The sequence below is a fragment of the Petaurus breviceps genome, unplaced genomic scaffold (assembly GCF_028583685.1).
Source record: "Petaurus breviceps papuanus isolate PSGF00001 unplaced genomic scaffold, PetGlider_PUasm1.0 90977, whole genome shotgun sequence".
Taxonomy (NCBI): Eukaryota; Metazoa; Chordata; class Mammalia; order Diprotodontia; family Petauridae; genus Petaurus; species Petaurus breviceps.
Window position 1 is genome coordinate 26,040,631 of NW_027187391.1, and position 13,576 is coordinate 26,054,206.

General features: G+C 37.2%; 1 protein-coding gene across 1 annotated transcript in view; it reads right to left on the reverse strand.

The window, feature by feature from the left end:
• CLVS2 (clavesin 2) overlaps window positions 1-13,576 on the reverse strand; it is a 109,392-nt gene that overhangs the window by 68,674 nt on the left and 27,142 nt on the right. The window contains exon 2 of the mRNA XM_069076926.1: window positions 4,028-4,202. Coding sequence (XP_068933027.1) covers window positions 4,028-4,202 — 175 coding nt within the window. The remainder of the gene's footprint in view (window positions 1-4,027; window positions 4,203-13,576) is intronic.

The window sequence follows — 13,576 nt, forward strand, 5'->3', positions numbered from 1 at the left end:
GAGAAGCATGAGAAGGTAAACAGGGAAAAGGAATAATAAGGAACTTATCAAAGTTGAACTATTAACATTCCTACATGGAAAAACAATAATTGTAACTTATGAAACTTTTCTCAGTAGTTGAAGGGATTAGAAATATATATATATATATATATATGTATTTGTCTTTATATGAGGGTATATGGGCATATGAGTACATATGTGAATGTGTGTATATATGTTTACAGGTATACATAGATAGAGGGCACAGGACCAATTTAACAGGAAGGAATGATACTTAAAAGGTGAAATTAAGAGGTGAGAGGAATATAATGAGAGGAGATGGGGAGAGACAGAATGGGGTAAACTATCTCATACAAAAGAGGCAAGGGAAAATAGCTACAATGGAGGGGAAGAATAGGAAGGCAAAAGGGAATGGGTCAACCTTATTCCCATTGAATTTGGCTTGAGGAGGGAGTGAAATACACACTAAATAGGGTATCTCACCCTCCAGAAGAATAGGGGAGGAAGGGGATGATAGAAGGGAGGGTAGGCTGGGGGGGAGGGAAGTTGGAAGCACTCACTTTTGAAAACAGATGGGATCAAAGTAGAGAACAGAACAAGTGGGAGGTGGGATAGGAGGGAGGGAAATGTAGTCAGTCCTTTACAGTGTATCTACTATGTTATTGTTTTGCATTAGCCACACATGTACGACCTATACTGAACTGCATATCTTCCCAGTAAGGGTGGGTGACAAGGAAGGAAGAGAATGAATCTGGAATTGAAAGTTTTAAAATCAAATATTCAAATATATGTATATATATATGTGTGTGTGTGTGTGTGTGTGTGTGTGTGTGTGTGTGTATATATATACTATTATTAATACCATCTTACATGTAATTGGGAAATAAGATATACAGGCACTGAGGCATAGACATCCATGGGAAAATTAGAAAGGAGTATGGGAGAGAGCAGATTGGAGGAGGGGATATCCTGTGGGACTGCTATTTTGGGGCAGTGGGTAGGGGAAAAATGGGGAGAAAATTTGTAACTCAAAATCTGGTGGAAACGAATGATGTAAATCAGAAGTTTATAAAGCATTAAAAAAATGTCACATGCAGAAGGGTATAAATGTACTGTTTACAAGTAATAAAAATAAATGGCAAAGCCTATATCACCAAAAAAAAAAAGAAGTGCAGCTAACGTAGACAATTTCTAAGGGACTTTTATTCACTAAGATACTGGCTAGGGTAAGGCAGACTAAAGAGAAGGGCTAGCCCTGGAAGAAATGTGTAGGACAGGTAATTTGTTTAGCATTTTATCTATCACTATGAGGGACCTGACTTAACTGTAGCACTTAGCTCTACAGTGCTATCTGCCTACTAGTAGCTATGTTTGTCCTTCATTTTCGAAGAGGACCATGGCATCAGGGAAATGATGACATCACTTGCAGTTGACTGTGATTTGAGTGAGAGAGGCTTGTGCAAGGTCACCAGCCTCACTTTCTCCTCCAGAGCCATCTGTACCCCGTGACCAGATATTCATCAGGATAACTGGAGATGATCCAGGATGCAATGGGAGACCCTGGCCCTTTTAGACTAAGTCTTTTCAGCTACTCAGTGAGAGTGAGGTAATGCCCATTCAGTGAATAGGCCTCTTTAAGAAAAGTAAGTGAAAGGATGGCCTCTTTAATTAGAAAAAGAGGGGAAAAAATCAAACTGGTAGGGGAAAACACTCAGTAGCTAAGGTTATTTGGGCAACACCTCAATTGCCTACCATAAGGGTCAATCCCTCACTCTCCCAAAGTCAACCTTCATTTAAGCAAGCAGACTCTAAACTGGAAAAGGATAGAATTGGAATGTGGAAGACATCAAAGTGCATCACACTATGGTTATATACACTCTCACTCAAACTGCTTCCATTCCCTGAAGAGTTGTTGAAGTCAGACAGTGATGTCATTCCCAAAGTATAAGCTCAAGAGCCTGTGTAAGTCTCTGGATGGGGGCTGAATCACTTCCTCTCCAAGAGCATGAGCATGGCTTCTGAACACCAAGGCTATTCCTGTCATGTACCACACTCAATCTTCCAAAGAGCTTCTGCCATGGTGGTGGCCTTGCCCAACTGGCAATCTTTCAATCTTATCACAGTTGTGGCTTGGCTGCCTTGCGACAATTTCCTTTCACCTGTGAAATGCCATATGGTGGCATCTCTGTGAGAGATCATACAAGCAGCCAGAACCTACTGACTAGATCTCTCCTTGAAAAAGGTTTCAAGTTTGCAAGGGGAAAAAAAAAACCTAAGGAAAAAAAATCAAGTTTTCTTATCTGCAGCTAAGGACACATTGTTGGTATTCTCTCTGATGTAAAGGGCATGGAATCAAGCTGAGTTACAACAATAATAATAGGTCATTTATCATCCTGTGTAATTCCATAATGATATATTATATAACTCCACAATATGAAGACGATTTGTTTTGGTGACTGAAGGGGATTTTCACCGTGCTCATGGTAGGGCAGATTTAAGGATAAGTCTTTAATGAAAGTATTACCTTTTCCCAGTTTTGACATCATTGTCTGTCTCCTCAGAATTAGAAAGGGTACTAAGGCAAGTTATAAGCCAGACTTACTGGAAACCAATAAGGAGAATTGAGTCTGGAAAAAATACCCTCAGGAGCAAAAAGAATCAATTTATTTGACCAGCTCCAAGGCATCAAACCAAAGAATAAATTTTATTCAAAGAAGATACTCCACAGTCAGAGCTGACCCCTCTCAGAGGTCTCTAAACATCCATTTAATATCCTATAGAATCGTCTCTGTTTGCTATGGAGCCGTGATCTGAATTCTTCTTGGTTTATATAATATGGAGAGAAAAACAACATATTTTGGTGGTGTCAGAAAGACTTGCTAGTTTAAAAAAACTGGCTTCTGCAGTGGCAAAGATTAAGAAGCTGAACAACTTTCAAATGGATAGATTTAAGTTGTAAAATACAGAGAATAAATGTAGAATGCAATTGTTAAAATCACTTTCATGACTAAAACTTTGCTTTTATATTAAATATTTATAAAGCACTCTACATATTTACAATGCTTTACAAATGTTCAAAAGAGTTGATCATCTCAACTAGAAAAAAATTTCATAATGAGAAGGAACAACTTTTTTAAAAAGCAAGGAGAAATCATACAAATGAAAAAACCTGATATTGACAGATGTTTGCTGGATATTAACCAATACTTTTTGCTAATTTTATGGTATCCCAATCAGTCAAAATTGATCTTTCTTCTAGGTACATAGCCATTCCTACATAAACACTGGGGAAGCCTTTCTCCACACAACTAAAAATAACTCATCAAATTGTTTGGGAATCATAAAGACAAAATACTCAATTATCTGAATTTATAGTCATCCATTTGGGAAGTGCCAAAACACAGCTGATAGTGCCTTTACAAACATCAAGTTAGGCAGACAAATAAGTCAAGATTCCATGCAGAAACACTTTAAACCAATAGAGAGTCAATACTTTAAACAATATCTTGACTAAAAATATGATTGCATTAACACCTTTTTACCTGTGTAAGATGTTCAAGGCGATATTAATTTGTATGTAAGAATTACAAAAGAATTCATTTTAAGACATTTCATGATGTAGCTGCCTCAGCAATTCATATATGATGACCCAGTTCATGTAAATTGGTAAGCACTGTAGTGATTCTACACAGGTAGAACTAAACACTTATCATAATAAAAGGAAAAATACAGCCCAAACTTTAAGGTTCTTTGCCACAGTAATTCCAAATGTCATTTGTACCCCCATACTTCCTTCCCATGGAGGTAACTGCATTTCAATGATAAATTGAGCTCCATATTTTCAGTCTGTGTAAGTCTATAAAAGACTTCCATGGGGAATTATATTATTGAGTCACACAGACTGAGAATCTAGCTGTAGGATTAGATGAGAACATTGTACTTCCTCCTTTGGTTTTGACTACAGATGTTAAGCACAGATTCAGTGAAATGGGGAGTATTGGGGAGTGTGTGTTTCATAAACTGTTACCTGGAGGCCTTCTATTGCTAATCTCAGCATGCTTGGTGTGAGTTTAGAGGCCTGCTTGAAGGTGAAGTTGCTCCAGTCTATGATCAGCACAAATCCATTCACTTGTAGTTCTGGATCTTCAATCATGGCTTCCAAAGAAAGAAGTATGGCACGCAAAATATCCACTAAGGTGTACCTATGGGCAACAGAAAAATGCACTAATTAGGTCAGAGCACGATTACAACAGAAGCCTCAGAAAGTCAGCAGTATACATTGAAATGTTTGTGCCTCAACAAATTTATAGGCCTTTGCTTTTAAAAAGCCACTAAAAAATGTCTGGTGGATAGATCCTCAAGGGAAATACTACGTTTCCACATTTCATGACCAAAAAAAAAAAATCTATGACAAGCCAGAAAAAGTCACAATTAGTTACACTGGTAAAATTTTCTTTCCAAAATATGAATTATATGAAAAGTACTAGGTTTGCACATCACACAATATATTTAATTGCAATTATAGAATAATCTACCTATATTGTACAAACAATTGGCTCTTTATCTACTCTTGTCTGTTATTGTTCAGTCATTTTTCAGTAATTTTCATCTCTATGATCTCAATTGGTGTTTTCTTGGCAAAGATACTGGAGTGGTTTGCCATTTCCTTCTCCGAATCGTTTTACAGATGAGGAACTGAGGCAAACAGGGTTAAGGGACTTGCCCAGGGTAACAAAGATAGTAAGTGTCTGAAGCCACATTTGAACTCAGGAAGATGACTTCAGGTCCAGCACTCTATCCACTGTGCCACCTAGCTGCCCTGTCTTCTCTGTAGTTCTCTATTTTACTACCAAAACCTGCTTTAGAATGCTACTTCTAAGAGAATCCCATCATTCTCACAGATGTTTCCTGACTCTATGTTCTAGAATCTCCTCATGTAGAGTAAGAGGGACACCTCTATAAATGATATGAACATCACACAGAAACATCTGTAATTAAATGTTTACTGAGGTTGCATTTGTTGCCTAAATTGTGTTTTTCCTTCCCCTTCAAAAATTTAAAGAGAAAAGTGGGGATGGAGAGAGATAAAGCTAATAAATTTGAACTTTTAATACAAAATTCAACCTCCTTTAATATAATTATATTCTAATTTGTGGAAACCATATTTACTTCTAATATTTGAGCATGTTGAAATTTAAGAACACACCCTTTATAATTGCTTAGTAGCTGTTGGGTTCTATTTCTGCCTTCATACCAAGAAGGACACTATAAACTAAGTCCTCTTACAAGCATATGATCAACAAGAATTCACAAAATGCATACTATGTGCAAGGAACTGTAGTAGGCACTAACAGACACAGATAAAAGATAAGCCAGCATGGGGCGGCTAGGTGGTGCAGTGAATGGAGCACGGGCCCTGAAATCAGGAGAACCTGAGTTCAAATCTGAATTCAGACAGTTAACATAAAAAAAAACTAGCCTTGTGACCTTGGGCAAATCACTTAACCCCAATTGCCCTCCAAAAAGCAAAAAAAAAAAAAAAAAAAGATAAGCCAGCTGCTCATTCCCTCCTGTTCCTCCCTCCTTTCTTTACAGAAATTCACACCTAAGCAGTCACACTAGCTCTCCTATCTCAGCTAATATGGCTACCACAATGGCCTTGAAAATGAACTCAATTTTGCTTGTTGCTGTTTGTATTTTCAATTCCTCTCTGGGGAACCATCAGTAGCCACCCACCACCAGAACTAGTGAAACATTGTTTTACTATTGAAGAGGTTTCTACTATCCCCTTTCTAACACAACCTAGTGAGATTCTATAGATTTTACAGCCAGGAGGTAACATTAGGTATCATGGGGTATGTCACTCCTACAGGGTATAAGAACTGGCTTTTCTCTCAAGGAGTAAGTGTAAAGCTACCCTAGGAATCCTTAAATAACATTAAAAGAAGGCGTTCTAACCTTGAATGTAGGGCAAAGAGACACTATAATTATGTTACATAGCATGAAACTGTGAGATATATGAATACATGATTTGAACAATAAGAATTCTTTTTTTTAAAGCAAAATTGTAAAAATAAAACCAAAAAAAAGGAAATTTTTTTAAAACAGCAAAATAATTCCATATCCAGAGACAACTGGGTGGCATAGCAGAAACCATATTGAACTGAGTCAGGAAGACTTGAGTTCTAATGCTGCCTCAGATACTTATTAGTTGTGTAAATTATTAGTTTTTAGTCCCATTAATTTAAGGGCAGAGAGGTTAAAACCTCTTAGTCTCAGTTTCCTCATCTATAAAACTGGGATAATAGTGGCACCTACCTCACAGGATTGTTATGAATATCACAATGAGATAATGTATGAGTTACACACACACACACACTTTGCAAACCTTAAAGTGTTATATGAATGTCAACTCTTTGTTATTATAATAATTTTTATTTTTATTATTACTTTCCTGAATTTCTGACCTGAAAAAAAAATAATAGTAAAACAAAACAAAAACTTCTGAAAATCAGGTCAAAGACAGTTGCCTTTAAATGAATGGATCAAATAGGAAAGCGTAAGAAATGACCTTCATTTAAACAGAATATGCCATGCTTTGGCATTGTGATTTCTCAAACAGTTACTGTAAATAGCTGTTTAGATGGTTTCTATTGAATATTTTGTGCTTCTACGACTCCCTATACTGATGCCTGCCTTATCACCCTAGGTTCTCCAAGAGTGCTGACTGAATGCAAGTTCTGTCAAGTTCTGCTACAGTGGAAGAGCTTTGAGTATAGTCAGTATAGTATAGTCCTACCAACAGATTTAATCTAATTTCTGAAGGCCAGCCTGCCTATAAATGGATAGTTTCATCACTAATAAGCTAGTTACTTGGTGATGAACCAATTGGCTATTGTAGACCATGTAATAAAGATAAATCCAAAATGACCCTCAATACCCAGAAGTCTCCTTACCCATCTGTAGTGATGGTGGCAGAGTAGAGGAAATGAAGGCAGACAGAGCCAGTAACCTCATACTTTCTTTTTTCCCCCCTGCTTTATGGGGGAGGGCAGGGCAATTGGGGTTAAGTGACTTGCCCAAGGTCACATGGCTAGTAAGCGTTAAGTGTCTGAGGCCGCATTTGAACTCAGTTCCTCCTGACTCCAGGGCCAGTGCTCTATTCACTACACCACCTAGCCACCCCAACCTCATATTTTCTATAAACATTAACTTAGTTATGTATATAGGGGCAGCTAGGTGGTACAATGGATAGAGCGCCAGGCCTGGAGTGAGGAAGAACTTTGTTCAAATCTAACCTCAGACAATTGCTAGCTATGTGACCCTGGGCAAGTCACATAACCCTGTTTGTCTCAGTTTCCTCATTTGTAAAATGAGCTGGAGAAGGAAATGCAAACCACTCCAGTATCCTTGCCCAGAAAACCCAAAATAGTGTCACTAAGAGGTGGACACTACTTAAAAACAAATGTGCATGTACACATACACACACACACACAGGTGTGAAATCCACATCTAGTGAATAATAAATAGATTCACTCATCAAATGAGATTACACAGGTAAATTGCTTTGCAAACCCATTACTGTTGCTACCGATAGAAGAACTAAATTGTATCAATTAGACATTCTCAGAACAAACAACCAGAAGAAAGAAGGAACATGTTACTGAAAAGAAGAGTGTCAGGTTGTCTTTGCAAAAGCAAATAAAAGAGTTTTTGGAGTTGGTTGTATCCTGCACTACCCAAAGCAAAAACAAATTTCATTTTATGGGGCTTTAACTCATCTCAGATCCCAGCATTCATGATAAGTTTTTGAAGAAGACTGATAAAAAAAATCTCAATTTATTTTTTTAAAAAATTATTATAAAATACACAAAGATATATAAATCCTACAAAGAACTCAGTGGTGTTGTTTAGTCATTTTTTAGTTGAGTCCAACTCTTCATGACCCCATTTGAAGTATTTTTCACAAAGATATTGGATTGATTTGCCATTTCCTTCTCTAACTCACTTTACAGATGAAGAAACTGAGGCAAATAGGATTAAGTGACTTGCCCAGGGTCACACAGCCAGTAAGTGTCTGAGGCCAGTCAAGAAGATGAGTTTTCCTGACTTCAGGCCCAGTACTCTATCCAATGTGCCATCTAGTTGCGCCAAAGAAATTAGTAAGAGCCTCCATGTTAAATACACCTCTTTTCTCCTTAAAGTCAGCAGTGGCATAATGGACAGGGCTGACCTTAGAGCCAGGAAGACCTATCTTTGGTATATGTTAGTCATGTGACCTTTGGAAAAGTCCTTTAACCTCTCAATGTTTAGGTAACTCTTACCTGGGTTGGTAGAAGGGTTTTCCTCATCTGGTAATTCCATAAATATCTAAGAAGGCATAGGTCTGATCACAATCCCTCTCATGCTTGGTAACTTTGGGCATCATAGATTTAAAATTGGAAACAACTTTGTAGGTCACTTAGTCTAATGCCTTTATTTTACATATAAGGAAACTAAGGCACAGAAAGGTTAAAAGAGCTTTCCTAGATTCCCACAGGTAGTAAGTGTCTTGAAGCAGGACTGAACCTGGGTCCTGCTGATTCCAAGCCCAGTGCACCATTGACTACACCACACTGCCTCATCAACAAGAAAGTTGAAACAAGTGAAATGGATCAGTAATAAAGAATGTGAGAGACCAAAGAACACTCACACAATTCAAGTCCATGAATATTTATTTTAAGAAAAAAAAGATGAAAGGTACTAGACATAATGAATAACATCACAAAGAATTTAATTATTTTTAACAGATAGGAAATTGCCCATTATTGACATAAAAGTCACTCCTGAATCAGCTATCTGTAAAGAGTCTGACTACTATCTTATTAGAACAAAGATCAACTTGACCTGGCTAAAAAGTAATCCATTATCTTTCTTCAAAAATTCTCCTCTTTCCCAAATTTTATTTCTGATGTTGGGGATCCTGCCATCCTTCCAGACACAGTCAATAGCAACCTTCTTACCATCCTCAATACCTTTACATACATACGTACACAATACACATAATTGTGTCTAATGGGAGCCATCTCTAGGGTGGGGAGAGTTAGAAAGAAAGGAAAACTTACATCATTTTACCACATATTTAAAAAGAATAGCAAGTTATACATAATAGATTTGCAGTTTCATGTATAATCTTTTTATTATACTATGTTATTGAAATGTTTGTTTTATTCCATAAATTAAAAATAAAATAAATTTTAAAATTAAAAAAATTGCTCTTACCCACATATTCAATCTGTTCTAAAATTATATAACTTGGGGCGGCTAGGTAGTGCAGTGAATAGAGCACCAGCCCTGGAGTCAGGAGGACCTGAGTTCAAATCCGGCCTCAGACACAACACAAAAACTAGCCATGTGACCTTGGGCAAGTCACTTAACTCCAATTGCCCTCCAAAAACATTAAAATAAAATTATATAACTTTTACCTTCACAACATCTCCCCTCTATGTCCCCTTCTCTTCACTCACATAGACTACACCCTAGCTCAGGCCCTCATCGCCATTCTTCTTCTCATGAGTTTCCTTGCCTCATGCTCCTCTCTACTCTAATCCATCCTCCATTCCACTGTCAAAGTGATTTTCCTAAAACATAGGTCTGATGCTGCCACATGCACCTTCTACTCAATGAACTTCAGTAGTTCCCTATTGCCTACAAGATCAAATATGAGCACCTCTGCTTGACAGCCTAACTCCTTACCTTTCCAGTCTGATTCTATTTTACCTCTTTCCATGTATTCTACAATCCAGCCATACTGGCCTTTGAATATGACACTCCAGCTCCCATTTCTGAATGTTTGCATGGATTATCCCCTGTGTCACTCTCTTCATTTCTGCCTCTTAATTTCCCTGACTTTCTTCAAGACTCACCACAAAAGTCACCTTTGCCAAGAAGCCTTTTCTGATCTCCATCAGCTGCTTTCTTCTCATCTACTCTCTGGATATATTTTTTGTATTACCTACATGTTTTATCTTCATGATTTTCACCCCCCCCAATAGAATGTGAACTACTTGAGGTCAGGAACTATTTTATTTTTTCCTTTCTTAACACTGTACCCACCACTTAATAGATTCTGGTTGAATGACTGTCTGTCTAGAATAAATGGGGGAAATGAGAAAGAAAAATTGCAGTATGCAATTAAAAGAACTCCATCCTGAGTTATTTAAACAAGTTTTTGCTGATGGAAAAATGAAGCAGAGTTAGAAGAAAGAACTGATAAATATACAACAATAACTTCATTACAGCATATTGGGTGCACCCCTGTGATTAACTTACTGGAGGATACGAGCAAGAATCTAACAGGAGGGCAAGATATGTATGTATTACAACATGGATCCGTATTGACAGAGGGAGCAGTCATATCGATGAGATTACATATCTATATGACTATCTGATATACTCAATCAAAATATTACCAACCTCAAATGTAAAAAATATAATTTCAAAGAAAAGAGGATACAGGACTTTATCTTTTAAAAATTATTTTTATGGGCAGCTAGGTGGCACAGGAAATAGAGCACTGGTCCTGGAGTCAGAAGGATCTGAGTTCAAATCTGACCTCAGACATTTGACACACTTACTAACCGTGTGACCTTGGGCAAGTCATTTAATCCCAATTGCCCTGCCTTGCCCCCTTGGGAAAAAAAAGCAAAAAATAAAATTAAATCCTAATTTCTAAAAATATATATTTTTATAACATATGGTACTGAACTTAGAACTTATGAAGGTCTGGGCTCCAATGTTACCTCAGACACTGATGAGCTATGTGACTCTGGGCAACATCTCTCCAGGACTCAGTTTCCTCACTTGTACAATGAGGGGCTTTTATTCCATGACTTCTAAGTTCTATTCCAGTACTAAATCCATGATCCTATGGCCTATGATCTTATGATCCCCATCCTCACTGCCCCCCTTTCTACCAAACCAAACTACTTTCCCAAATCATAATGTCAATTTGATTACTTCACTTCTCCAGCTATACTGGCTGCATCCTGTCCTGCTCTCTACTTCAGCCTTTTTCCAGCAGAGCAAAACTGAAACGTAAGGAATTTTGTAACTGTCTCTTTTTTTCTCAAAGTAAAATGACACAAAGTATTAAAAGGAAGAAGCTTGCAAATGGTTTGGCCAGAGGCTTTTGTCCACTACTGCTGAGACATACATCTAAATGATGCATGGATTATTTTATTAACTCTCTTTAGTATCCTGTATTTATTATTCTTGTGTGAATGTCATTGTGGCAGCTGCTGAGGACAGAAAGGAGAGAGAGATGGAGAGAGAGACAAAGAGAGACACACAGAGACAGAGCGACACAGAGAGACAGAGACTGAGACAGAGACAGACAGAGACAAAGACAGACAGACACAGATACAGAGAGACAGAGACAAAGAGAAAAAAAGAAGGAACGAAGGAAGGAACGAAAGACCCAGGACTTACAACAACTAAGTGGCAAAGAAACAGAACCACCCACTTCCACAATCCCTCAAATATACTCCAAACCATCAAGTTTGGTTAAGTTTGGTCCTATCAAACTAACTGCACTATAACTCTAAAAAGGCAGAATGGTGTCATGTGGTATGTCGGTATTAAGTCATTTTTCAGTAGGATCTGACTCTTGGTGATCCTATTTAGGATTTTTTTGGCAAAGATACTGAAGTGGTTTTCCATTTCCTTCTCCAGTTCAGTTTACAGATAAGGAAACTGAGGCAAACGGGGTTAAGTGACTTGCCCAGGGTCACACAGCTATTGTGTCTGAGGCCCAATTTGAACTCAAGGAGTTTTCCTGACTTAAAGTCCAGCACTCTATCCACTGCATCTCCTAGCTGCCTATATGTATTTGTGTATACACACATGAAATATATAAGCACATATACTATACAAAATATACCTCTCGGAATTTCATATGTGAATTTTGTGTGTAGAGTATATGTATACATATATATATAATTTTCATATATAATATGTATATACACACACACATATATAGTGCTTGGTAAACTTTAAAGCACTATATATGCCATTAATTATATCAAATTTTATAAACAATGAAGAATGAGAATGATCTTATAAATGTAAGAAGCCTGTCCTCTGTTTTACTGACTATACATTTCTTGGAACTAATTATTTTTAGTGGTATATACTTTAGATATCTGCTATTTGTTTTCTGGATTATGTTTTTATTCTTTGTAAGTAGTAATGTCAATTATCAATTACTAAAATAACAAATCCAAATAAGGCGTCATACTTTGACACATTCAAAGGAGCAGAGCATAACAAGCCAAATATAGAATTGTAGAATCCTAGAACCTTAGAGCTGGAGGAAACTGTTAAGATCATCTATTATGTAGGAGCAATTAGGTGGCAGAGCAGGAAGGAAGACGAGTTCAAATCTGCCCTCAGTCACTGACTGTGGGCACATCACTTAAATTCTCTCTGTTTTTGTTTTCTCGTCTGTAAATCATGGGTGATAACAATACCTACTCTACAGGATTATCAAGAGGATCAAAGGAAATGACTTGGAAAGTACTTCACAAACTTTCAAGCACTATATACATCCTATCTATTTTTAGACTAATATTACCTCCAACTTAGTATTCTAAAACTCCAAGGTTAAGTGACTTGTCCAAAATGAGAGCTAATTAGGATCAGATTAGAACCATAATCAAGGTCTCTGGAGGTCTAAACCAGTCCTCTTTCCACTCTATCACTCTAATCTATACACACATACATACAAACATACACATATACATGTTTATACATATATGCATACTGTAACAAAATATAACAACTATTCTAGGGAAAAGGTATAAGCAGCAGATGGCAGGTTTTAATAATTATTATTATCCAAAAATTCATCAGTTAAGAAAATTTATTTTATACATATTATTTTATATTATACATATAAAATCTGTATACATATTTAAATGCAGTGTCTACAATGTCAGAGACATTAAGTTATAAGGGAGGCAAAAACTCTAAAATATAGTTGCCCTTTTAATTTTTAAAACATTAAATGTCAAATAATAGCAAAACAATAAGGCTGAATGTAAGCTATAGAAGTTAGTTAATTAATCAGAAAACTCTAACCAAAAAAAAAAGTCACATTTTTTTTCACATTAGCTTCAGTGGGAGGAAGCTGTGAGGAAAATGGAGCAAAAAAAGGGCCTTGCCTGAAGAAAGAAAAGTAGGGAAATTGTTAAAGACATCTGAAGGGTTTAGAAACTGTAAAAGTCTAGATATTGATTCTGAAGAAGGGAAATTTGAGAAAACAATTATTTTAAGGAAGAAAATGAAAAGCTCTGAGTAAAGGAGTCCTAAAGTAGATGCACCTGAGGAGAAGGAGAAACACAAGGCAAAAAGGAGGATTAGAGGAAGTGCTGAATGTCTAAAGGAGGAAGGCAGGAAAGCAGGAAGGCAGGAAGGAAGGCAGGAAGGCAGGCAGGAAAGCAGGCAGGCAGGCAGGCAGGCAGGAAGGAAGGAAGGAAGGAAGGAGGGAGGAAGGGAAGGAAGGAAGGAAGGAAGGAAGGAAGGAAGGAAGGAAGGA